Source organism: Vulpes vulpes, chromosome 2, assembly GCF_048418805.1.
Source record: "Vulpes vulpes isolate BD-2025 chromosome 2, VulVul3, whole genome shotgun sequence".
Classification (NCBI taxonomy): domain Eukaryota; kingdom Metazoa; phylum Chordata; class Mammalia; order Carnivora; family Canidae; genus Vulpes; species Vulpes vulpes.
This window is the reverse complement of record NC_132781.1, coordinates 36,913,039-36,940,903: the sequence shown is the minus strand read 5'-3', so window position 1 is coordinate 36,940,903 and position 27,865 is coordinate 36,913,039. Positions and strand designations below refer to the sequence as shown.

The window sequence follows — 27,865 nt, the reverse complement described above, 5'->3', positions numbered from 1 at the left end:
GGGATCATGCCCTGGGCCAGCTGCTCAACTGCTGAGCCACCCAGGCATCCCTTGTATGGGTTCTTTATATATTTTGGCTCTTAACCCTCACCAAATACATCATTTGCAGTATCTCTCCCATTCAGTAGGTTGCTTTTTTGTCTTGTTGTTGGTTTCCTTGATGTTTCAGTGTCTTATAAAGACATTTCAACCCATTAGAAACATGGGGAAAAGACTTGAACTTTACAAAAGAAGATATCCAAATCCCCTAGAAATAGAAGATAATAATAAACTTATTAACAGTGTTCAATATCCTTGGTTATCAGGGATTTGTGACTTAAAATTCCAATGAATTAAATACCACTCCAATTAAAAAGCTTAGTATTAAAGGACTCACAGTATTAAGCATTCACAAGGATGTGGGGTTCATGGAACTCCTACATTGCTGGTGGGAGTGTAAGTTGGCCCAACTACTTTAGAAGACTATCTGGTAGTATCTTTTAAAGTTAAACATACACATACTCTGTCAACAAGCAAGTCTACTCCTGGGTATTTACTCAAAAGAAATGAAAGCATTTGTTCACCAAAAACCAAGTACAAGGATGAATGTGGTCAAGATTCACAAACAACTCAAATATCCATCAGTAGATGAGTTATGAAATAGTCACACAATGGAATACTACATAGCAATGAAAATAAGCTACTGTTGTCACAAGGATGAATTTCATAGGCAATGTAGTGATTAAATACATTCAGAATGGCACTATATTTATGAAGTTCAAGAATAGGCAAAACTGATTTGTAGTGATGAATTAAGAATAGTGTTTACTCGGCAGCCCGGATGGCTCAGTGGTTTAGAGCTGCTTTCAGCCCAGGGCCTGATCCTGGAGACCCAGGGTTGAATCCGACGTCAGGCTCCCTGCATGGAGCCTGCTTCTCCCTCTGCCTGTGTCTCTTCCTCTCTCTCTCTCTCTCTTTCTGTCTTTGTGTCTCTCATGAATAAATAAAAATCTTAAAAAAAGAAAAAGAATAGTGTTGACTGGAAAAGGAATGCAAGGGAGCCTTCAGAGACTCTGGAAATATTCTGTGTCTTAATGGAGTGGTTGGTTATGCAGTTATATACATATGTAAGATTGAGTGTATGCTTAATATTTTTGCTCTTTATTGTATGAAGTTATATCTCAAAAAGTAAGTAAAACAGGATTTCCAACTATAGCTGAGTAAGGGTCAATAAATTCATAACCCAAAAAGCAACAGTAAGTCTTGACAAAACCATTTCAGCACCCTTGAAATCAACCAAAAGGCATACAGCAATCTGAGAAAAGATTGTTTAAAAAACTGCTAAATTTCAGTAAGAACAGTAGGAGTTTGTGGTGTTCTTCCCTAGGCCTGTTCCCATTCCCTCCCCTCAGCTTGGGTTGGTGTGGAGATTTTGCCAATGGAGGTAAACCATCAGATTGTCAGTTTTGATGCTGAGGTTGAAGGGAGCTTACTCACTTTGGGTAGTAGATGACACCCATGACCATTGCTCTTGTCAGTGGAAATTATTATCTTGGCATTGGCTTGGTCAGTGGGCCAATGGCTCTACTAGACTGAGGTGTGTTTGTAGTTGGAGCAGCATGTTGCTGGCTGAGGTTGCGTGCATGCAGAGTAGACATGACAAGGCCTGATAGGAAGTAAATCCAGAGCAGACTTGAAAATGTCCCGAACTGTGAATGTGCCATCCTACCCCACACACAGACACATGAACAGAGTATAGAAGCCATACTGGCTTCAGGTATTTAAACATAACCCCTGCTTAATCACTGGGAGACATCTAAGCTAAACCCTAGAAGACAGGTTTCAACATAAAAACAAGCAATAAAAAGAAAATTAACTGAGACATCATGGCTGCACACTTAGGGGTAGACAGATTTCACAAATTTAGCCCAGACAAGCTATTAAAGTCAAGGAAGTAAGGGACATAGAGAGGAAATAATAGTAACAAAACAACCTTCATAGGTGAAAGAAAGCAGAATCTTGACATGACATGCTACAATAAATTATTTAATACATTGAGTCTTCAACAAAATCATGAGACATGAAAAGAGGTAATGTAATGTGACCCATATTTAGGAAAATAAGTCCATAGAAACTGTCTCCAAGTTTCCCTAGATGCTGGATTTAGCAGACAAAATCTTAAAAACAGCTATTGTGAATGTGTTAAAGAACCAAAGGAGGGACACCTGGGTGGCTCAGCAGTTGAGTGTCTGTCTGCCTTTGGCTCGGCATGATCCCGGGGTCCTGGGGTCGAGTCCTGCATCGGGCTTCCTGTAGGGAAACTGCTTCTCCCTCTGCCTGTCTCTGCCTCTCTCTCTGTGTCTCTCATGAATAAATAAATAAAATCCTAAAAAAAAAAAAAAAAACCTAACAAACAAAGGAAAACATGTTTAAAGAATTTTTTTAAAGTATGACAACAGTGAATCAATAAAGTCCTTATAAGGAGAAAGAAATTACAAAGAGACAAATGTCATCAAAGAGGATATACAGATAGCAAATAAGAACATGAAAAGATGTTTAATGTCATTAGCTCTTAGAAAAGTGCAAATTAAATAACAATGAGATATTACTACACACCTATCAGGTTGGTTAAAATAAAAAAATAGTTGACGACATCAAATGTTTGCAAGAGTATGGAGAAATGGGATCATTTGTACATAGTTGGTGGAAATGTAAAATGAAACAACCGCTCTGGAATATAATTTGGAAAAAAAAATTTTTTTTAAGATTTTTTTTTTAAAGTAATCTCTACACCCAACTTGGGACTTGAACTTAAACCCTGAGATTGCAAGTCACATGCTCTATTATCGGCTGAACCAGCCAGGCACCCCTGGAAATTTCTCATAAAACTAAGTATTTACCATATGATCCTGCAACTCCCCATGAAAGCACATGTGCATGGATGTCCTCAGCAATATTATTCTTAATGCCACAAAGTGGAAGCAATCCAGGATCCATCAACTGATCAATGGATAAACAGAATGTGATATATCCATACAATGGAAAATTAATTGTCCATCAAAAGAAATTAAGTACGAATATTTGCTACAGCACTAAAAGCATTATGCTAAGTGAAAAAAGCCAGTCACAAAAGACCATGTATTATATCATTCCATTTGTGTGAAATAACCGGAATCTCTAAGGACAGAAAGTAGATTAGTCAGCCTAGAATAGTGAGGGGTTAGGGGGAAATATGGAGTGACTGTTACTTGCTTGCTTTGAGGTTTCTTTTTAGGAGAATGAAATGTTCTATTTCATTTTTTGATAACGGTTCATAACTGAAAATATTAAAAACCGTTGAATTACTACTTTAAATGGTTGAAATATATGCTGTGTCAATAAAGTTGTTAAATTTCAAAATGAGTTTAGCAAGATCACAGGCTATATACAAAAATCAATTGTATTTGTATAAACTAGTTAGCAATAAATGAGCAAAAAACAAAATTAAAATAATTTCATTCATAATGGCATCAAAAAGAATAAAATACTTAGGAATGCATTTAACAAAATAAGTGTAAAAATTGAGTATTAAAAATTATAAAACAGGAGCACTTGGGTGGCTCAGTCAGTTAAGTGTCTGACTCTTGATTTTGGCTTAGGTTATGATCTCAGGGGTTGTAAGATAGAGCCCCACATCAGGCTCCGTGCTCAGCATAGAGTCTACTTGAGAGCCTCTCTTTTCCCTCTGCCCCTCCTGCTCATGCTCTCTCTCTTTCAAATAAATAAATAAATATATATATCATAAATAAATAAATAATATAAAACATTGCTGAGAGAAACTAAAGACAAAAATAAATGGAGAGACAGTCCATGTTCAGGGATTGGAAAAGTCAGTATTGTCAAGATGGCTCTTTTCCCTAAATTGATCTGTAAACTCTTAATCCATATCAAAGTCCCAGTAGGGTTGTTGTTTTTTTTCCTTTCTAGAGTTTGACAAGGTGATCCTAAAATTTATATGAGAATCCAGAGGACCTAATAGAGCAAAGTTGGAAGACTTGTACTACCTGATTTCCAAACTTACTCTAAAGCCATAGTTTTCAAGGCACTGTGGCATGTTGCAAGGATAGGCATATAGATCAGAAGAACAGAATTTAGAGTCCATAACTAAACCTTTTTATATACGGCAATTTGATTTTCAAAAGAGGACTATCATTGATTCAAGATTTCTCTGCTTGGGAAAGCCCGAATGTAAAACGGTCTCTCGCAGTGTGTTCTGCAGTATCACTCAGACTGCGCTGCAATCCAGCCAGCTCATGCATCACTGTCTTCTGGATAAACTGCTACGTCATCCTTGGTGCTTGGCATGTTACAATGCTGGGATCACTGTGGGCTTCTAGTTGGATTTTGTGCCAGGTACGTGTCTACTTTGGACACTCTATTCATGGTAGATTAAAATGGGGATGCTTAATTTGGAGGAATGAATGTGGCTTTTTATTTCTTGTGTTCTAATATTACAGAAGGATTGTGAGCAGCATCCATAAAAGATTAGAAATTCAAGCTTTGTTTTTAGATCTGGGTGTGCTGTGTTAGTGTTTGGTTGTTTGAGGAAGATCCTCCTGGTGAAAGGAAGCACAAACTCGATTATTCAGTGTACCTTTTTAATGTTTTTCTGATACAATCAAATGTAAAATAGCCTGCTTTATTCTATGCTCAGGCTTTAAATGGTTTTTGGATGTTGACCTTATATAACAAAGGCAGAGAGTGATTCTCTTTTGGAAACTGCCTACATCTGGAGACACTTAGAGATGCCTGTAAAATCAAACTGGTTATACATCTGTGGTCACTGTAATTGTTTTGAACAAAGACCTCGGTGCTCTATTTTTGAGACGTATCATTCTGAAGAGTCGTAAAGATAAGGACGGCTCCTCTGCATCAGCTTGTTTCTTCAAAGGAAAAAGTAAACTAAACTGACTTTATCGGACATTGGCATAGCATGTAAGGAATGATGTGAAGTGGTACAGACCAGAAAACAGCCCAGGACGTACATTTTCATTTATGGTGGTCATGTTGAGTGACCTGATTGAATCTTTTCAGGTTGGGTTGTTTGAATTTCCCTAGTACCAGGGCTTCTTTGCCTTAACCATGTCTTTTCTTTCTTTCTTTCTTTCTTTCTTTCTTTCTTTCTTTCTTTCTTTCTTTCTTTCTTTCTTTCTTTCTTTCTTCCTTCCTTCCTTCCTTTCTTTCTTTTTCTTTTTCTTTCTTTCTCTCTCTCTCTTTTTTTAAGATTTTATTTATTTATTTGAGAGAGAGATAGCAAGAGAGAGCATGAGTAGGGAGGAGAGGGAGAAGCAGGCTCTCTGTTAGCAGGAAGCCCTACGTGGGGCTTGATCCTAGGAGATCCTGCGATCATGACCTGAGCTGAAGGCACACACTTAACCAACTGAGCCACCCAGGTGCCCCAATCATCTCTTCTATGTGATCATTTATTTCTATCTCTGCTCTAGCTTATTTGTATACTTCTGTTTTTGGAGGTTTTTTCTGGAAGATTAATAGGTTCTTAGCATAGTTGGTATCAGATTATTAACTATTTCTATCTAGCATTTTGGTGGGAAAGAATTTTTCTGTGGTGCGTGAATCAGGTTACCAAGTGACTTTAGAGAATTATATTCTTCCTGAGGGCTTATCATAGGAAGTTGTGATTCTTTGTTGGAGTTCTTCCCATTATAAGGGAGCAATAGCATTAACATCAATTTTATTAAAAGCTAAAGTGGGACTTTGACTCAGCTACTGTTAATTTAAGAGCTCTGTCGCTGCAGATTTGCTTTTGTAGCAATATACATGTCCCAGTAGCCTTTCTAGGCGGAGTTTTTCCTTTCCTACTTAATCTAGGTTAGACCTCTTATGTCTAAAATATTTGGGCCCCCCTTTTCCTTTCATGTATTTTATCCACGTCTTTTCTATATCCTATTTGTCTCAGCTCCATTCTTACTCTCAAATTTGGGAGAATAAAATCTCAGATATTGTTGCTTTAAAAAAGGTTTTTGCATTCATGTATCACTACTTTGGCTTGAAAATTAGAACTGTGGCTCCCACTTTATTAAAAGTTCCTTAGTAGTGCCATGTCCTTTCCTTTCTACTTGCTTTCTTTACCACTTGACCTGCTTTTCCTCTTCTCGCAGGCTGATAATCAGTATTATTTGTTTTGATTGGATCTCAGAAATTACCTGCTTAGGCTGTGTGCTTTCCTCACCCTCTGGATTTCATGACCCCATTATTCTCTTGACTTAGTTGTCCTTATAAAGTTGTCTTCTTTTTGCCTGAGGCCCTCCCTGTCATGTGCTCCTGGCAGCCAGGAGAGACTATGGAGCTTTTCTCTGGTGACTGTCAGAAGAAAGTGACTGTTGTTGAAACACGTTTGCTGCGGGTAATGCAGAGCTAAGATCGGTCTTCTAGTTATACAAGCTTTTATATTTCTCCCCCTTACCTCTTAGTCCTCTGGGGAAATCAGCCAGTTCTGTTTGTGAACCCAATTGAGGGAGAAAATACAAAAAGGAAGAAAGGTGGGATAATAGGGAAATGGACGGAGTAGACAAAAAGACTGTAGTTTGAAGCCATCAGGAATACTCCAGTCTGACTGAAGCAGGGCCAAGAAGTAGGCAGAAGGCACGGTATCTCTTGTCCTCCTGGGTTTTAAGCACCTGCAACAGGGGGACAGACTGCAGCTTGTGTTTACAAGACTGAAGCCAGAAGAAAAAAAATCTTCCATTCCTTTGCCATCTTGATATGGAGGGTTCTGCAGAGGAAGTTAAGGAGATGAGATATTACATGCTTCAAAGGTAAGTTTTAGTATGCCATCTTTGGGCAATATATACCTTTAAAAAACAGTAAGGCATTGACAGCTAAGCCCTGGAACTTAGGGGGAATTTGATTCGATGAATTTTTTTTTTTTTTTAATCTTTAAGAAACTTATTTTAAAGGAAAGGAATAAAAACTCTCATAACTGCTCCTGGATTTCTAAACCTTTCTTTTACAATCAGAATTTGAATCAAAGATACCCAAGCACATGGTTGATGTTGTAGCTATCTTGAAAATAAGCACCCCCGCACAGACCTTGCTGTCCTGTTCTCGCGTTCAGGGATCTCACTCAGTCTATGTCAGACTTGCTCACTGACTGGGGCTGATTTTTCGAGTGAAGTCTCTTCACCTACTGCAAAGGAAGATATCAATTCTGTGTAGTATGAAAAGAATTGATACCTCCCTGTGGAAGGCAGTTTGGAGAAAACTTTTTAAAAATGTGTCTCTGGGGCCAGGGAAGGTACCTGCCACCATTGCCCTTGAATGTGATAGTGGGCAGCCTGACTGGGGTTGTTGAGGGGGCCAGACTCTCTCACCCTGGGATCTTCTTCCTGCCTGTAGAACTTGAGGCTGAGGAGGAAGTGAGTCAGGCCTTCTTGGCGTTCTTCAAGCCTCCTGCAGGTCTGTGTGCCTCACCATCAGAGGATTAACATGAAAGACCTGAATGATGGCCTCAATAGCAGTCAGCAAGGCCTCCATTTTCTTTTTTTATTTCCTTGTTTTTGCAATCTAGAATTTTTATTCCAAACAGTATTACCTGAAAATTAAACTGGACCTTTGTGGAAATAGAGAATAAGCAATAAACACCAAGTTGACAAAATTTGTTTTTAGAACAATTATCCTTTCCTTTTCATTTGACCTCTTCTACTCTGGGGGAAAATCAGGCAGAACTTCCATTAAGTGTCGAATAAGTAAAAAGCACTTGATATATATATATATATAAACATACATATATAACATTGTTTTACTTTATATATCTATATAACATACATATACATACACACACATTTATCAGCAAAACATACGTATACATGTTACACACACCGAGTTTTGGTTTTCTGTGGGTGAATATAACAGGTGATCTGTCTACTGTTTCCATGGGGACATCCTTCCTGGAGCAGTTCATTCTCTGATTTGAACTGTCATAGGGAATCCCCTTCTCTTTGCTTTAATGGCTCTTCTGTTTCTTACATCTCTTCTTTTCCTTTGTCTTGTTTTACTTCATCCTTTTGGAGGATAACATTCTCTAATAGCTTCTTGAGAAAAGATAGATGAGAGGTAAAGATACTGAGATCTATTCTATCTTTATACTTGATCCCTTTGTTTTCAGCATGGTACCTTACTGCAGAATATGATATGTGAAGGATATCATCATTAAAAGTAAGATAGATTTTTCTCCCTGCTTTGATTATAAATGATCCTCAGAACACTCTAAACCATTGATTAGATCTTATGGCCAATCCCTTTTCCACTTTAATTTCATCAATAAAGACTCTGTTTCTTTTCTTGTTTTATATTGGTAGTTCCTTATTGATTCTTTTTTTTATGATTTTTATAGATTTATTTATGTATTTTAGAGGAGTGAGGGGCACAGGGAAAGAGAGAATCTCAAGCAGACTCCCTGCGGAGCACAGAGCCTGATGTAGAGCTCAATCTCAGGACCTGAGCTGAAATCAAGAGTTGATTGCTCACTTTTCTGCCCCTGGACGCCACCGAGTAAGCATCGTTAAAGTCTCCCCTCCCACCGCCGTCATGTCTAAGTCAGAGTCTCCCAAAGAGCCCGAGCAGCTGCGGAAGCTCTTCATCGGAGGTTTGAGCTTCGAAACGACCGATGAGAGTCTGAGGAGCCATTTTGAGCAATGGGGGACGCTTACGGACTGTGTGGTAATGAGAGACCCCAACACCAAGCGCTCCAGAGGCTTTGGGTTCGTCACGTCCGCCACCGTGGAGGAGGTGGACGTGGCCATGAACGCCCGGCCGCACAAGGTGGACGCAAGAGTCGTGGAACCAAAGAGGGCTGTCTCCCGAGAGGATTCTCAAAGACCCGGTGCCCACTTAACTGTGAAAAAGATTTTTGTCGGTGGCATTAAAGAAGACACTGAAGAACATCATCTAAGAGATTATTTTGAACAGTATGGGAAAATTGAAGTGATTGAGATCATGACTGACCGAGGCAGTGGCAAAAAGAGAGGTTTTGCTTTTGTGACCTTTGACGACCACGACTCTGTAGACAAGATTGTCATTCAAAAATACCATACTGTGAATGGCCACAACTGTGAAGTAAGGAAAGCCCTATCGAAGCAAGAGATGGCTAGTGCTTCATCCAGCCAAAGAGGCCGAAGTGGTTCTGGAAACTTTGGTGGTGGTCGTGGAGGTGGTTTTGGTGGGAATGACAACTTTGGTCGTGGAGGGAACTTCAGTGGTCGAGGTGGCTTCAGTGGCAGTCGAGGTGGTGGTGGATACGGTGGCAGTGGGGATGGCTATAACAGATTTGGTAATGATGGAAGGAACTTTGGAGGTGGCGGAAGCTATAATGATTTTGGCAATTACAACAATCAATCCTCAAATTTTGGACCCATGAAAGGAGGAAATTTTGGAGGCAGAAGCTCTGGCCCCTATGGTGGTGGAGGCCAATACTTTGCCAAACCACGAAACCAAGGTGGCTATGGCGGTTCCAGCAGCAGCAGCAGCTATGGCAGTGGCAGAAGGTTTTAATTACTGCCAGGAAACAAAGCTTAGCAGGAGAGGAGAGCCAGAGAAGTGACAGGGAAGCTATAGGTTACAACAGATTTGTGAACTCAGCCAAGCACAGTGGTGGCAGGGCCTAGCTGCTACAAAGAAGACATGTTTTAGACAATACTCATGTGTATGGGCAAAAAACTCGAGGACTGTATTTGTGACTAATTGTATAACAGGTTATTTTAGTTTCTGTTCTGTGGAAAGTGTAAAGCATTCCAACAAAGGGTTTTAATGTAGATTTTTTTTTTTTGCATCCATGCTGTTGATTGCTAAATGTAATAGTCTGATCATGACGCTGAATAAATGTGTCTTTAAAAAAAAAAAAAAAAAGAGTTGATTGCTCAACCAACTGAGCCACTCAGGTGCCCCAAGCTCCTTATTGATTCTAAGTTATAACTTACCTATCCCTTCATTCCCTCCCTAAATAACTGACAGCTGATTTCTTTCTTTCTTTCTTTTTTTTTTTTTTGACAGCTGATTTCTGAGGAGGATTGTGTTTGTGTTTAAATTTAGATATATAGGGCAGCCCGGGTGGCTCAGTGGTTTAGCACCACCTTCAGCCTAGAGTGTGATCCTGGAGACCTGGGATCAAGTCCTGTGTCGGGCTCCCTGCATGGAGTCTGCTTCTGCCTGTGTCTTTGCCTCTCTCTGTCTCTAATAAATAAATAAAACATTTTAAAAAATAATAAATTTAGATGTATAGAATCATCTAACATAATCCTTCCTGGCACACTCATTGGTCCATTTGTGGCCTACTATTATTTATTTATTTGGTTAGTTATTGCATTATTTTAAAAAATAACATATAAAAAGAATTTGAAAACCCACCACTGAAAACAAAGATTGGTCCCTGGCCATCACCTGGATTTAACCATGTGGTCTCTTGTTCTCAGCCCTTCTCCCACCCAGATAATTATTTTCCTTTATCACTTTTTCATCATATTCTTTTATCTTTCTGTTTATGTAGTTTTATTGTATCTATATGTGTCTCCCAAAAATGTATATAATTTTAGTTGTTTTAACTTTATATGTTTTTAAATTTATAATCTGTACATAGTTTTCTTTATATATTTGTGGACTTCTTGTATATTAATTCTCGGTACTTGATTGAGGTCTCCTATTCTTTCTAATAATGCAGAATCTTTTGTGTTTTCTCTGTAAACAATTATATCACTCACAAATTATGACATTTTAACTTCCTCCTTTGTAATCTTAATGCCTCTAACTTATTATTTTTTTTTATTTTATTGCACTAGCTGAGAAGTCTAACAGAGTTTTACATTGTGGGTTTTTTTTTTTAAGATTTTATTTATTATGAGAGACACAGAGAGAGAGAGGCAGAGACACAGGCAGAGGGAGAAGAAGGCTCCATGCAGGGAGACTGATGTGGGACTCCATCCCTGGGCTCCAGGATCACACCCTGAGTCAAAGGCACTCAACCAATGAGCCACCCAGGTGTCCCACATTATGTATTTTTATTTATTTGAGAGAGAGAGAGAGAGAGAGAACATGAGCAGGGGGAGGGGGCAGAGGGAGAGGGAGAAGCAGACTCCCCATTGACCAGGGAGCCTGATGTTGGGCTCAATCTCAGACCCTGAGATCATGACCTGAGCCAAGGGCAGACGCTTAACTGACTGAGCCACCCAGGTGCCCCATTTATGGGTTTTCTAATAAACCATCCTTGCATACCTGGGACAAATTCAACTTGGTCATGGAATAACTTTTTTTTTCCTTAATATTTTGCCCATCCTGGCACCAATACCCTACTATTTAGAATATTTTATTTAAGAGTTTTGCATTAGTAGTCACAAAGAAAGCGGACCTAGATTTTCCCTCTTATGTGACATATTTGTCTGCTTTTTTTTTTTTTTTTTTTTAGATTTTATTTATTCATGAGAGTCAAAGGGAGAGGGAGAGGCAGAGACACAGGCAGAGGGAGAAGCAGGCTCCATGCAGGGAGCCTGACATGGGACTCGATTCCAGGTCTCCAGGATCATGCCCTGGGCCAAAGGCAGCGCTAAACCGCTGAGCTGCCTGGGCTGCCCTATTTGTCTGGTTTTGGTATCAGTGTTACTCTAGCTGAGGAGTTTTACTTCTTTTCTTTTTTTAAGATTTTATTTATTGATTCATGAGAGACACACAGAGAGAGGCAGAGACACAGACAGAGGAAGAAGCAGGCTCCCTGCGGGAAGCCTGATATGGGACTCGATCTCAGGGCCCCAGGATCATGACCTGAACCAAAGGCAGACATTTAGCCAACTGAGCCACCCAGGTACCCCCAATTTCAAATATTTTTTAAAGTTTTTTTTTTTAAAGGAGGAACATCTTATAATTGATGAAATATGACATACTATGCCGCCTTGTAAAGTTTTTGGTTTTGGAGTTATTGATTTTGAAATGCCTGTGAAATACACAAATAAAATGCTTAGTAGGCAGTTAAAACTGTCATCTCATTAGAAAAAATGGAGGCCAGAGATACAAAGGTGAAGGTCATCCATGTGCCAGAATTATGATCCAGTAACAGCCTTGCTATTTGCTTAGCATTCCCAGTCTCTGTTATCTTGACCATCTCATTTCCGCCAGTTCTTTGCCTGTCTCTTTGTGATGGCATCTGTTGGTAAGCCTTAATATTATCTTTTATTCAAGAACACTTAGTATTTTTTCTTAAATTTCCCCAAGCAAAGATTTTTTTTTCCCCTTTTATTCAAAAAGTATGTGATTTGTCAGCATGCAGTCTTCACGAGGGTGCAGTTGGAAGGGCTGTTGTAAGGGTGGTAGAGAAAAGCAGATCTCCAGGGGAGATAGATGTTGTGAGAAATTCCTACCTATAGGCTTTCATGATTTCTCTATTTTTACAGGTCCAGCATGTCTGGCTTGCATCTAGTGAAGCAAGGTCGAGACCGAAAGAAAATAGACTCTCAGCGAGATTTCACTGTAGCTTCTCCAGCAGAATTTGTTACTCGTTTTGGGGGAAATAAAGTGATTGAGAAGGTAAGTTATAACTTGCTGATTTTTTTTTCAGAAGCTCATGAGATTTGACGCCTAAACTTGTCTAGATTTGCTCACAACTTACATTTAGATTTTCAGAGACTGCCTCTTCCTGCAGAATTCACCTCTCTTCCTTCATAGTGTCCTGTGAATGTCACCATTTTCTATGTATTTACCACTGATAATTTAGGCCGAGTTAATTAAAAAGATGAAGTGGTGGTCAAAAAGTTCTTTTTAAAAGGTCCTATGGTTTATGGCATTGGGTTGCACCAATCTAAGAGGGTGTAGGTTGATCAGCTTGTGGGATAGTGGTGAGGAGATATGTCACTGCCTTGGATCGAGAGCTAAGGGAGTGGAGGGAGTTGCAGAGCAGAAGGCTTGAGTAGTTTGATACACTATTTAATGGCTTCCAGCATGTATTGAAGATGCTTAGAGGGAATACACCATATGAAATACCTAAAGAGATTACAAATATTTTGAAATGTTAGAGTAATTCTGTGCCCCTTTTATATAAACCATGTCAGAGCCGAAAGGACGACTTGGCTGGAAGAGTTCACAATGATTCAAAGAATAAAGCATGGGGATCTATATTCCCACTCCTAAGAGTATTGCTCCAGGGGTGTCCTTCTGTTAATCCTCCAATAAAGACGTATTGTAGGGATCCCTGGGTGCCACAGCAGTTTAGTGCCTGCCTTTGGCCCAGGGCGCGATCCTGGAGACCCGGGATCAAATCCCACGTCGGGCTCCCTGCATGGAGCCTGCTTCTCCCTCTGCCTGTGTCTCTGCCTCTCTCTCTCTCTGTGTGACTATCATGAATAAATAAATAAAATCTTTAAAAAAAAAGACATATTGTATATCTTCTAGCCTCTGTTATCCTGGGATCATGACTGCAAGGCAGGTCAAGAGAGGTTTGTTTACAGAGACGTCTCAGGATCCTAGATTCTTCTACTCTTTTTTTGTGACCATTCTTTGTAGGGCAGCTTCTACAATTCTAAGGCATTTAGGGTTAAGCATTTTGAGAGAGATAGTGGTTGGTGCCAGCATTCTTACACATGTTCAGGACTCTGCCTTGTTTTACTACAGCAGAGAATAGTGTTTGACATTACACTGTTTAGTTGTCCCCATTCCTTTTTTTTTTTTTTTTTTTAAATTTTTATTTATTTATGATAGTCACAGAGAGAGAGAGAGAGGCAGAGACACAGGCGGAGGGAGAAGCAGGCTCCATGCACCGGGAGCCTGATGTGGGATTCGATCCCGGGTCTCCAGAATCGCGCCCTGGGCCAAAGGCAGGCGCCAAACCGCTGCGCCACCCAGGGATCCCCCCATTCCTTAATAATACATCATCCCTCTGAAGTTAGTCTTCTGTTCCCCTAGTAACAGGTATGGTAGAATAATTCACAAATTCACAAGATTTGAAAAATTGTCATTTTTTTCCTCTTTCAGAAATTAAGTTAAAAGCAGTAAGTTTTAGCTGGCACATATTGAAGTATTTGCTTAGCTAATATTTTAAAATATCCCTTGATTCTGTGGGAGCTGGTTCCTAACTGCCTAGACTAGCAATGCAAATTTCTAATTGAAAATCTGGCTTTTCAAAGAAAGATGGATCTACAGAAATGATCTCATTTCTTTTCCTTTGTCATTGCCTGCCTTTTCTACTTTTCTCTCCAATTTCCATCCCACCATTCTCCCAGGTTCTTATTGCCAACAATGGCATTGCAGCAGTGAAATGCATGCGGTCTATCCGTCGATGGTCTTATGAGATGTTTCGAAATGAACGTGCAATCCGATTTGTTGTTATGGTAACACCTGAAGACCTGAAAGCCAATGCAGGTGAGTGATTAACACTAAAAACATCACTCATAAGCATAAAGCATTGTAATAGCAAAGTCTATAAGTAGGAGAATGTTAACTTAGGGGAATTCCCAAACCCAAGGGTTTCTCTTTAAAATAGTGTCAGTAATAGACATATACAAGTGATTGTACTATATATATATTTTTTTAAAGATTTTATTTATTTATTATTAAATATTATTAAATATTATTATTATGGCCAAACCATTGAGCCACCTGGAGATCCTCTGTGATTGTACTATATTTAACCTCAACACAGTCTCCTGTGTTCTAAGTAAAAATAAGTAGAAATTTAACCATTATTGACTGAGGTTTCCAGGTGTATGCCTTTCCAGTATTTGCTAAGCCACATACTTTAATGTGTAAGTGGAAAGATTTGGAAGGAAATGCTGTTTCCCTTAGAAACTAACCTACATGGCCCTCCATCTGAGAGTTGTAGATAAAAACTATTGGTATAGCTGAGAGAATATGGCTAGTCCTTTCTCTCCATACTTTTTATCACTAAAGTATAATCTCTAAGGTAGTGTACCCACAGATTACATTAGCTCTTTAAAGAGCTCTTTTTAAACCTATTTTAGTCTGTATATATTCTCTCTCTGTTGAAACAGTGATGTTAAAACTATTCCTAAGGAGTAGGGATTATTATGTTATTTGAAACAGATAAGGTACCATTTTATTGGAAAGTGTATATTATTATGTGAAATCATTTAGTTTGACCCTTTAACAATCTCTGAGCCACAATTTTTGTATCAGTAAAAGGAAGATCATAGTATCTAATTCCCTGGATAGTTATGAAGATGAAATTTTGTGTAATAAATATTAAACTACCTTGCATGACTTTTTTTTCCCCATCTATTTCCACCTGGTACTCCTATTAATTTATTTATTCAGTGAAGATGGAGAACCATAATTGAATAAAATAGGATCTTGCTCTAGGAAACAAATAATTTCAATACAATGAGGTAAGGGTAAGGGCTATAATAGAAATATGCACAGGATATTGTGAGAACAGAGTTGAGGCATCTTACCTCTTGGCAGCAGGGTTGAAAGAAGCTATGCCTAGTCAAGAATGAGCAGGTCTTAATTAGCAGGATGTTCCAAGCAGAAAGAACAGTATTTGCAAATGTATGAAGGCATGTAGTAATAGTTTGCTGGAAACTATAGGTGTACTTGTCAAAGTACTAATGGTGATCCTAATGGTGATCTAATATTTCTCAAGGAAGGCCTTGATTTTCATTCTCAGGAGCATAGACTTTATTTTATTAGGGATGTGTATGTGTCTAAGTGTTGGTCATTAAAGAATTGGCATTTTAAATGGATTATTTGTTGTTTTTAACAATTCAAAAGTAGAAGAGGATAATGAATCTCTTCCCATTTACCTGTCATCCAGCATCAACAATTATCAACACATGGCCAATCTTATTTCATCTATACTTTGACCTCCTCCCCCCTCCACACATAATTTCTGAAGCAGATCCTAGATATATTATTTCATCTGTAAATATTTCAGTGTATATCTCTTAAAGGTACTTTTTTTTCTTTTTTGAAACAACCAGATGGACAATTCAAATAGCATCTGGAAGATCTATTTGTGGAAGGCAATACTACAGAACATGATGAGACTGAGAAGAGAGAAGAAAGGGATGGTTTAGGTGTTTAGGAGATAAAATTGGCAAGATTTGGTGATAGAAAGAAGAGTTAATGATTATTATTAGGTTTCTAATTTGGTTGACTAGACAGATGCCAGTATCATCAACAAGGGCAAAATAATAATGTAGCCAGAAGAGTGAGGTTTTCTGGGGGGGAGGATAGATTAGATTTGGAGTACTTCTGGTATAAACAGATATTATGTGCTTGCTTCGGCAACACATATACTAAGCAGATATTATAAGTCCTGTAAAAAGTTGGATATATCCTTCCAGAGCTTGGAAATAATGAGAGCCAGAGAAAAAAGAGTCTACATTATCAGCAAACATATAGTAATTTGTTTTTGCTTATTTTTTAAAGATTTTATTTATTCATTCATGAGAGACACAAAGAGAAAGAGGCAGAGACACAGGCAGAGGGAGAAGCAGGCTCCATGCAGGGAGCCCGACATGGGACTCGATCCTGGGACTCCAGGATCACGGCCTGGGCTGCAGGCGGTGCTAAACCGCTGAGCCACCCGGGCTGCCCCAACATAGAGTAATTAACACTACCTCCCCAAAGAACAAAGAATGAAAAGAAGAGGGCTAAGGATGAAATTTTATAAAAGTAAAATTTTAGGGATAGACTTAGGAAGATAGGTCCTTAAACAGTGCTGTGAAGAGATGACTAGAGAGAGAAAAAAATAGAAGAGAGAAAAAAGAGAATTTCAATCAGGAAGGGTCAAATGTGTTAGCAGTCCAGTAAAGTAGGAATAGAACCTATGCAGTAATTAGGAAATCATTGGTAGTATTTCCAAGAATAGTTTCAGTGAAACAATTTGAGAATGGAGGCTGATAGAGAATGTTAAGGAATGAATGGAAAGTGACATGGGGATCGTCAATGTAGACGAGTTTTTTATTTTTTTATTTTATTTTTAAAGATTTTATTTATTCATGAGAGACACAGAGAGAGGCAGAGACATAGGCAGAGAGAGAGAAGCAGGAGAAGGAGGCTCTTCACAGGGAACCCAGTGGGGGACTGATGATGTCCTGAGCCAAAGGCAGATGCTCAACCACTCAGCCATCCAGGCATCCCATAGACAAGTTTTTTTAAAGAATTTTGAATGAGAAGGGAAGAAGGAAAGGTAGTAACTGAAGAGGAATTCAGGGTCAGGGAGGATTTTTATTTTTCAGAGTGAAAGAGACTTGGGAATGTTTATAGTTTGAGAGGAAGGAGCCAAGAGGGAAAGGGTGGAAGTGCACAAGGACTCTAAGGAAGTGGAAGGGGATGCAGGCCTGAGTACAAGTGGACAAAAATAAGTATTTCCTGGTATTTATTCTGAGGAAAAAAAATTAGTAATGGGGCAAATGTATTCATGCAAGGATATATATTTATTGCAGCATTATTTAAAATAATGAGAAACTGGGAGTAACTTAAATGTCCAACAGGAGCGGATTGGTTAAGTAAAATGTGCAATACCAATTTTGTGAAATACCATGCAGACATTAAAAAATATTTTGTGGAATAACATTTATTGGTCTGAAATGCATTCTAATAAATTACTACATTCTTTCTTTCTTTTTGTGTAACAATATTACCATAAACTTGGCAGCTTAAAACAACAGACATTAGCTCACAATTTCTGTAGGTCCTCTGGCTTAGCTGGGCCTTCTGCTTCAGGTTATCACAAGACTGCAGTCACTTGTCGGCTGGGTCTGCAGTCTCATCTGAGGCTTGACTTGGAATGGATCTACTTTCCAACTCAGGTGGTTGTTGGCAGCTTTCAGTTTTCTATGAACTGTCAGACTGAGGGCCTGAATGTTTAGCTAGTTTTTTTTTTTTTTTTTTGAATGTTTAGCTAGTTATTGGCTGAAGACTATTCTTGACTCCTTGTCATGTGGGCCATCCCAGAATGACTGTCTGCTACCTCAAAGCCAGCAAAGGAAAGTTTTCTAGTAAGATCAGTTATTTTCTTATGTAATGTTATCATGAAAGTGACAGCTCCTGATCCTTGCCATATTTTTTTGGCTAGAAGCAAGTCATAGATCCTGTTTACACCCAGGGTGTGGGGAGTTCCTTAAGGTATGAATACCTAGAAACTGGGATCATGGGAACAGATGATATGTCTGTCTGTCACTATTTCAAAGAAAAAAGTTAGGTACAAGGAAGTTATTATGGTGATAGAATAATAGGGAAAAAATACATTGCATATAGTCAGAAAAACAAAGGTGTAATTACATATGCCAACAGCAATAGTAGTTATCTTTGGGGGTGATATTTTGGGGTGTTTCTTTTTTTGCTTTTTCCAACTTTTTTACAAAGAATTTATGCAATTTTACAATTTCTTTAAAAGTTATTTGAAAAATAGAACTCTAGAAAGGATTATATAATACTAGTGGTATTGAATTAAAGAATTAGTATTTTGGATGATTTTTTCCTTTTTCCTACCTTTCTATTATGTTAATTATTTTAGGACCTTTACTGAATATAATTTACGTGCCATAAAAAGTACCCAGTTCTATGAGTTTTAGTCAACTTGTGCCATTGTGCAGTCATCACAGGAATCCAGGGAAAAACACAAATTACTTTTGCAATTTAAAAGGTTATGAAGAAGGAGCTTTAGAAGGAAGAATTGGTTATTAACATGAGGAGAAGAGGGCTTCATCCTCTGAGACCTGGAGAAGAGCAGGCAAACATGACAGGTTAATTGAAAGTGGGAATAATCAACCCAGTTGCATATTTTTATGTTATGGTCCTTATTGGGAAGGTTGGAGAAGTGGCTGATTAGTGCAATCCATGGTAAAGAACCAAGGGTTCTTTTTTGTTTTGTTCATCTGTCAGTATTCTCTAAAATAGCATCTCTGGTGATAATTATGGGAACCAGGAGACGATGGAGAAATCCAAGCTGTGTGAATAAGTTATGCTTTCTTCTTCTACTGACCAGGGTTTCTCTTTATTATCTACGTAATAGAAGACTGATTGGCATAGAACTCTAAAATGTTGTTGGTTAGTGACAGCAGTATCTTTGTACTTGTATGATATAGGTCAGCAATTAAGGTACCTTTTCTTTACCCAGGGCTACAGAAATTCAGAAAAGACTAAAAACCATGGCAGAAAGTTAGATGGATTTGACTACATAAAAATTTTTATTTAGCACTTAAAAAAAGAAAGAAAAGTTAAAGACAAAAAATTATCTGAAAAAACATTCACAGAAAATAGGGTCTATCTATAATGGAGAAAATGATACCCTTCCATAGAAAATGAACAAAGAACATGAATTAGGTAGTTAATAATAGAATGAAACAAGAACAATCAACATATGAGAAGAAATTTGATACTAATGGTAATCAAATGCAAACCAAAATAATAGTCGATTGGGATTTTTTAGTTTAGAAGACTGGTAAAATTTAAAAGAATGATAATATCTTATATAGGTGAGAGTACAATTTGTCACCCATGCTGCTAAGTAGAGTCTAATGTGGTTCAACCTTTGAAAATGTGGATACTTTTTTTTTTTTTTTGTGGATACTTTTTGACCTAGTAGTTTTACTTCTAGGAATATATCCTGTAGGTATAACTAGACAGTGGTATAAGGATATTCATCACATTATTTTAATATTTTCCAAATTATTAATGACCTATATGTCCATCAGTAAGTTGGTGGTTAAATGAATTATGGACAATTGTGACATTATGGAATAGTAGACATCCATTGAAATATGAAGTGTATTAAATATATGTTAAATATATCTCTTTGTCATATATGGGAAGATCCCACAGTATATTGTTAGATTGGCTAATAATTTATGTTTTCTAGTATATCAAAGCATGAACTGATTATCTTTGATAGTGAGACATTGAGTGATTTCAGCTGTTAAGAAAATAGTATTATTACATCCTGATATAGTACCTAATTTTTATTATTATTATTAATATGGTTTCCCTTTTATTGTCAAAGAGAACAATAAACCTATTTTTCTTTTGAACAAACTATAGGCCTTTGTATCTTACTTTGGAATTTTTTTTAGAAGAACATGAAACCTTTAAAAATTAAGAACAAGATAGAAGAGACATTATTAATAGATACGGTGGAGATGGACCTTGAGCAACTTATTTGACTGCTCCAAGCTGATTTCTTGTAAACTAGGTACCATTAATACCTATCACATATAGGATTTTTGAGTATTAAATAATATATATAAACTACTTAGTATAGTTAACTGCACTCTGTAGCTGCTGCTCTACTATAGTTGCTGCCAGAATAGGAAGAGAGAGACATCAGGGAATACTGAGCAAAAAAAAAAATGTAAGGAGGGAAAGAAGTTATCTTTTAAAAGTGCCTTTCAAATACCTACTATCTCCAACATTCCAGATAAGCTCTTTACAATCACTTGGTAGATGCCTGTAACTAACCTTTCCTGTTCAGCCAGTCTGCAAACCCTTCAGGCTCTACCTCTTTTCCAGGTTTGTCCCAGCTCTACACCAGGAAAAGGCCTTCCTTAGAGTACAGTACAAGTTAAAGATAAAGCGTGTCAGGACTAAAACTTCTTATTGAATAGAATGATTATACAGGGGTCTCTAAGTGATAGGTCATCCTTGATATAGAGATCTTAAAGACCTTTCTAACAGGTTACATAGTGAAATGTTTGAGAACTGTTGTTTTGGTATAAGAACTTCCTAAATATGAGATTAGCACATGTTAGTGCCTGTGATTTAACAGTCAGAGCTTCTAACTAAATGGTCCTAGAAGTTACCCTAGAAGTTAATGCAGTTTGTCTTGTCATTACCTGTGATGTTATCTTACCTTTACAAAGTTTTGCTCTGCTGTTATATTTCTGAAAATAAAGTATGTGTTCTCTATTAATTTGCTTACATTTTCAGAATACATTAAGATGGCGGATCACTATGTGCCAGTGCCAGGAGGACCAAATAACAACAACTATGCGAACGTGGAATTAATTCTTGATATTGCTAAAAGGATTCCCGTACAAGTAAGAGATGCCAATGTGTCCTTTCAAACCAAATTTAGGCATTTGATTGTTAGATGCAAGGGGCTATCCAGAGAAGAACTTTATTTTTTTTTTCAGAGAAGAACTTTAAATTTTATATAAATCATCTTTGTTGAAAGTTGATAAAAGCTTTTCTTAGGTGGTATATAACAGATGGGAAGAAGAAAGATGGAAAAAAATGAATGAGTCAAAAGTAAATATAAGCAAGATTTGTAAGGATCTTAAGAGATTATTTATGCTATCCATTTCACCTTCAAACTGTCTCAAATAATTAAAAACTCCTTTTTCCGGTGGAATATTCTTGGCTCAGAATATGGTATTGAAGAAGTAGATTATTTCTTCCCTATTAATATTGTGTTAGGAAATTTAGGATAAATGTACTTAAGCCCAGAGAGAAAAAAACTAGAGATTTATATGGCAGTATAACTACTAGATATAAATATGGAAGTGAGTGGCCAAAGTAATTGGATCTGTGAAAGAAAACCAATATTTCTGGAAAGAGCTCTATAGAGTCTAGTGGAACAGTTATGAATTAAATTTCCTAAATAGCAGCAAGACTAGCTAGATCTTAATATCAACTTCAACTTGGTTTTGAACTCTTCAAAAGTTTTGCCACAATGGACTGCTTATTCTTATTCTGTAAAAAGTTTGCCAAGAATCAAGCATGGAACTTGGATTAAATATTAGGTTCCTGTGGAGCTATTATACCTCATGGAGTACAGTTTTGGTAGAGAGTAATATAGTTTATCATGTTTTTTTTAGTATGAATTTTAAGAACAAATCATATTATCTTTTCTTATAGGCAGTGTGGGCTGGCTGGGGTCATGCTTCTGAGAATCCCAAGCTCCCAGAACTTCTTTTGAAAAATGGCATCGCCTTCATGGGTAAGCTTTCTGACAAACTCTTCCTGTCATTCTGGTTCTGTCAGTTTTGCCTGTATTCCATTCTATATTCTTTTCTTTTTTTGACATGCACTGCGCTCTTATTTTTCATCAATTAGCAACTGTCAGAGTAGTCCTCTTCATTTCTCTTCTTTTTTCTCTTCCTCATTTCTTACATCTCTAATTATCTTTCTTCATCTTGATTGTATTTTCTGTCCCATGAGATATGGAGAAGGCTCTGATTTCTAAAACACTGGCCTTTTAAAACTTTGCCATTAATCTTAAGAAAATATGTGGAGAAAGGACCTCTTACTATATAGCAGAGATAATTGAGTATTAGGATACCCTAGCACTGTGCCCTTAAATATGAATCAGTACCTTCATGTTTAAGCATATGGGTTGTGAGAGCTGTTTCTTCTGACTTTTCTGCTCTCTTATTTTTTTTTTTTTTTTTTCTTTTCTGCTCTCTTAGAGAAAGAAATCAAGGGTATACGGCTCCACGTGTTTCTATCTCAGAGCCCTTCCACAATGATGATTTTATTTTGTAAACCCTATTAAAGATAAATCTTCCTTTTGGATTCCCCTAAGACCAAGGAGGGCAGTATTTCAGACCTGAACCTCTAACTTCTTAGTCCTTATTTTAGGATTGGTTAAAAAAAAAAGATTTTGATAATCTGGTCAAGTTGGATCATAAACGACAATAAAATTAGTTAGATTTGTCAGGAATTTAATTTCGTATACATACTGAATTCTCACTGTGTGCTAAAAGCTCACTACATTAGGTTCTATCATGGGTACAAAGATGAGTCATAATGTAATAATCTCCCTAATCAAGTTCATGATCTCCATGATATGTGATGTACGGGAGACAAGACAAATACAAAAATAATTATATAGGGCAGCCCTGGTGGCTCAGGGGTTTAGCGCCGCCTGCAGCCCAGGGCATGAGACCCTGGATCGAGTCCCACGTCAGGCTCTCTGCATAGTGCCTGCTTCTCCCTCTGCCTGTGTCTGTGCCTCTCTCTCAGTCTCTCTCTTTGTGTCTCTATGAATAAATAATAATAATAATAATAATTATATAGAAGACAAAAATTTGTGTGACAGAAACGAGGCCACAATGTTACAGTCATGGTTCTTTTCTTGTTTTTAGGCCCTCCAAGCCAGGCCATGTGGGCTTTGGGGGATAAGATTGCATCTTCTATAGTGGCTCAAACTGCAGGTATCCCAACTCTTCCCTGGAGTGGCAGTGGTAAGAAAGTATTACCTGTTTGTATTTTGAAGTATAGAAAAGCTCAGTAGGATATTTGGGATTGTGGCCGAGGTCTTCAGGTTATTTAAAATGTATACAGATATGTGATAAGAAATAGAATTGAGGTTGATTTATGGTATTACCTAGCTTAATTAGTACACCTGTGATTTTTATCATGTCTTAGAATACAAATTTTGTACCAGGTGCACAGGTGCTAAACTATAATTTAAGTGATCTAGGGACTTAATTTGATTTTGGAGAAACTCCAGGAAAACTCATATGGTTCTGCAGATTGGGATCTGCTCTGGGTAGACTAGAATCTCCCAGATATGGACTTAGGCAGAATTAGGCCTGTGAACCTGCCTGGCAGGTGACCTGAGTCACTAAGTAAAACCTAAAACCCACTTATTCAAATGTTTGCCTGTGTATTTTCTTAATGTCAGTCCACCATCTATTGATGATATGCTTTGTCTCTTTAGTATCATTCCACCTCTCATTTGCAGAAAAGGAGGGCAATAATCAACCTTTCTTCCAGGCATACAGAAGAATAAAATTTTTCTTAAAATGATTTATACTTGACAAATCCCTTAAAGAGTGCCATGTAAATCATTGTAGCTGATAACAATATGAACTTGCCTTTTTTAATACTCCAGCACAGGGAGCAGACATAACTCTAAAACCTCTTTTAAGTGGGAACGACCATTGTCTTAAGGCTGAACAGATTTGAACTCTTGTTACTCTGGCTCTCCAGGGGGATTGCCATATCCTCTCCAGACCCTGCTGGGTCAAACAGTTTAAAATAAAAGGTTGAATTTGTTCTTGTTTGAATGGAGAGGCTATAGCATTCCCCTTGTGGCTGAGTACAGGGACATTCAGGGAGCATGGAATCATGACTCTGCTGAGGCCAATAAAACCGCCATTTCCATTTCCAAGGGCTCATAAAGATTGAATTATTTCCCAGACCTCTGGCCCTGGAGCAGGCCTGAACACACAGATCGAAGGTATTTTGCCTGCTGAGTTGCTGTGAAAAGTCTGACCTGCTTTTTTTTTTTTTTTTTTTTTGTCTTGTATGTCCTTGCATTTTTGTAAGTTTGCTCCCTATTAGCTCTCCTGGCTTCTTCCAGGGTCAGAACCTGAGTTGCCAGGTCCCAGCTAGAGCTAAATACCATTAACCCCAAGGACTGATGAGGCTTTTATGGCATCCTTCTTTCTCATATCTACCTTAGTTTTAGATAAATATGAGAGCATTTTAAAGAAGGAATAACAACAACAACAAAAAAGGAATAACAGAAAATTGACAGCAGAAGCTTTTATAGCAGCTTTTAAGTCACTGTTATCTATTGCAGGTCTTCGGGTGGACTGGCATGAAAATGATTTTTCCAAACGTATCTTAAATGTTCCCCAGGAATTATACGAAAAAGGTTATGTGAAGGATGTGGATGATGGGCTAAAGGTAGGTTACTAACTCTAGGGAGCGATGTCTTTCAACTGGCCAATTAGAGTCACAAAGTAATTTGAAGGGTGCTTGATGATATACACCCATGATGGCATTGGGATTGTAAGAGCAGGAGAAATAGTTTATTTATTTACTTTTAAAAAATATTTTATTTATTTATGAGACAGAGAGAGAGAGAGAGAGAGAGAGAGAGAGAGGCAGGCAGAGACAGAGAACAGAGACAGATGGAGAAGCAGGCTCCATGCAGGAAGCCTGACGTGGGACTCGATCCCGGGTTTCCAGGATCAGGCCCTGGGCTGAAGACGGCGCTAAACCGCTGAGCCACCTAGGCTACCCAGGGATACAGTTTATAGAGTAAGGAAGTGACCTAGATTTAACAAAAATAACTTAAATTTGTTTTGAAGCAAGCTCTTCACCTGGACAGAACATTTTTTAGGTGGCTAAATCAGAGCTTTAAGGAAGTATTTATTGATTCTCCTTTCTACCACTTGTTAGTGTGTGTGTGTGTATGTGTGTGGTGATTGGGGTGGAGGACAGAGTAACAAACAACACACATTTTCCCATGCTTGAATTCAGAACCAAGAAGCCAGGCAGATAGATAAATGTCAGCTTTCTTATGAATAGAGATGTTGGTGAAAATGGCTTCAGTGTGTAGCAACAATCAGATTTGTAAACTGAACGACCAAGTTAAACATGCTTACTCATTGGGTACTGGTGGTGCTGCATAACCACACTTTGCTCCACAAAGACAGAGCTTTTACCATTCAACTTCTTGTACTGCTGAGAGCTGACAAACAGCATATGTTCTGTGCAGTGGGCTGATCCCAAAGGGGAAGACGCTGAGCTATGCATGCTCAGTTCCTCCTTCCAAACTGACCAGTCACACAATTCATTCTTTTTCCCTTGAGGAAGGGGTGAGGGAGGGAGCCAAGAGAGGCCAAAAGTGTCTAATTACTGTCCTTCCTTGTAGAAACAGAAACCCAAGCAAAAGGAGATCTTTCTCCAACATTGCCTCTTCTTTCTTATAGTTCTCTCCAGTTTGTTCTCTTTCACTTTTTAAATAGTTAGAAGTATCAATTATACTTCCAAGTAGATGGTGAAAGAGACTATTTTAGGAAAACACATTACTCATGTTTGACTTTATATGTTATAAATTCAAGAGGAACAGTGAAAGCTCAACTAATTTTGCTCTTTTGTTTGCGTTTCAAGTTAAACTCTCCTAATCTCCTTAATAAGAATTATTAATATTTCTAATGGAACTATGAATGCCATACTCGCTGTAATTTGCAAAAGAGTAGAAGTCCTTTGTGTAAGGAACTAGCTATTTAGCTTATCAACTGAAATTCCTTTTTTTCCTGGTGGTAATTTTATTTTTTTATTATTATTTTTTTAAAGATTTTATTTATTTATTCATGAAAGACACACACAGAGAGAGAGGCCGAGACACAGGCAGAGGGAGAAGCAGGCTCCATGCAGGGAGCCTGATGTGGAACTTGATCCCAGGTCTCCAGGATCAGGCTCTGGGCTGAAGGCGGCGCTAAACTGCTGAGCCACCCGGGCTGCCCCCTGGTCATAATTTTAAACATAAAAGTTTCTGGTAAAAAATTGGGGGGCCAGAAAAGAGATGATAATAAATCCACCGATAAACCCACCATCCAGAGATAGATACATACTCATAAAAATTTGTACATCTTTGAGCTTCTTTTGATTCATAGAACATATTATTATAGTAGTGATCATCTTTATTATTAGATTCCAATATTTATAGTTATTATTCTTATAATTTTTAATTATTTATTTATATTTATTATAAGTATAAAATTAGGTTTTTATGATATATATAGTTTAGTAATCTTCATTTCTTTTCCTAGTATTATGTATAAGCATTTTTCTCATGACATTAAAATTCTTCTAAAATATTCTAAATGGATGACCTATGCCTAGAGCCTTCATATCTTTTTAAAAGTGCTGCCTTCTACTGACATCATGTAGGCTACCATATATATATATATTTTTTAGTCTTTTTCACATTGTGGCTGATTCTTTGATACTTATCATGCAGTGATAACTCTTTGATAAAACTATTTCATCAAGCTAACTCTGTGTACAGGCATAGATATGAGTAGAGATGGAACTGTGCTGAATCAACTAATTCAATATTTGAAATGCTCTTCTTTCTGTTGGTACATTTTTAGATATTGTTATAAGGGAAACCGTAAGTCACTGGAATGTTTTGACAAAGGAATGACTTAGTTCAAAATTTTGGTTAACTTTTCCCCACTTTATTTTTTCAGAACAATACAATCTGGACATCTTCTGTATCATTACATGTAAAAGCCACCTCATTCCTTTTAATAATTGCATAATATTTTAATAGAGGGACATATCTTGATTTAACTAGCTCCCTACTTAACAAATATATAATTAATTTTCAGAAAGTTTTAGGATTGTTACTTGATTATTATCAAATACCATAAATAGAAAAACCATGTATGTGCTGAACATTAGTTTCCTGAGTATTTTATTAATATTTTGATATCTTGTTATTTTTATCTTTTATAAAGCTTTGAGTGAGAAAATAATTTCTGGATACATTAGAGTTCTGATTTGTTGAAACTGATATATATTGTCAGAAGCTGTACTGGGACCATCAACATTTTATTAAGTGAACTACTTATACCTTTTTTAAAAATAAAAATTAGAGGTAATACATGAATATCTATATGCTATAAGAAATTTTAATAATACAGGAATAAATGGAAATTATTTCTACCTATCTTCCTTTTATAAATCACCACGTATATATTCTAGACATTTTTTTACACCCTCATATGTGGGTGTATGAATGCATACATAATCATATATAAAGGATTTTTAAAAGTATTTTATTTATTTGAAAGACAGACAGTGAATACAAGTAGGGGAGGAGTAGAGGGAGAGGGACAAGCAGATCCCACACTCAGCTCAGAGCCTGACATGGGGGCTAGATCCCATGACCCTAAGATCATGACCTGAGCTGAAATTGAGAGTCGGATGCTTAACTGACTGAGCCACCCAGGTGCCCCATAAACATATAGTTCTATTTTGTTTTTGACCTATATAGGATTGTCTTATATTGAACCATATGAAAATGCCAATATTCAACAATTTTTTTTTTAACCTACAAAAAAAGGCACTTTCTTTTGGTTCAACCTAATGCTACAGATAGTTACTACTTTTTTTTTCCCTACCTAATAGTATGTCTTTAAGACCT

General features: G+C 37.5%; 2 protein-coding genes across 14 annotated transcripts in view; both read left to right on the top strand.

Moving 5' to 3' along the window:
• The window catches only part of LOC140597795 (heterogeneous nuclear ribonucleoprotein A1-like), a 47,585-nt gene extending 37,703 nt beyond the window's left edge, over positions 1–9,882 (top strand). Inside the window, exon 4 of the mRNA XM_072747674.1 lies at positions 8,372–9,882. Coding sequence (XP_072603775.1) covers positions 8,566–9,528 — 963 coding nt within the window. The 5' untranslated portion in view covers positions 8,372–8,565 and the 3' untranslated portion in view covers positions 9,529–9,882. The remainder of the gene's footprint in view (positions 1–8,371) is intronic.
• The window catches only part of ACACA (acetyl-CoA carboxylase alpha), a 307,669-nt gene that overhangs the window by 84,161 nt on the left and 195,643 nt on the right, over positions 1–27,865 (top strand). For 9 of the 13 annotated variants that reach the window (XM_072747661.1, XM_072747660.1, XM_072747659.1 and 6 more), the window contains 6 exons: positions 12,411–12,543; positions 14,232–14,370; positions 20,899–21,008; positions 21,829–21,910; positions 23,058–23,156; positions 24,503–24,609. In XM_072747661.1, the coding sequence (XP_072603762.1) occupies positions 12,411–12,543; positions 14,232–14,370; positions 20,899–21,008; positions 21,829–21,910; positions 23,058–23,156; positions 24,503–24,609 (670 nt within the window). Of the gene's footprint in view, positions 1–4,202; positions 4,372–11,663; positions 11,825–12,410; positions 12,544–14,231; positions 14,371–20,898; positions 21,009–21,828; positions 21,911–23,057; positions 23,157–24,502; positions 24,610–27,865 lie in introns of those variants that run through there. The other 4 variants (XM_072747664.1, XM_072747663.1, XM_072747662.1 and 1 more) reach the window with 2 other exon arrangements.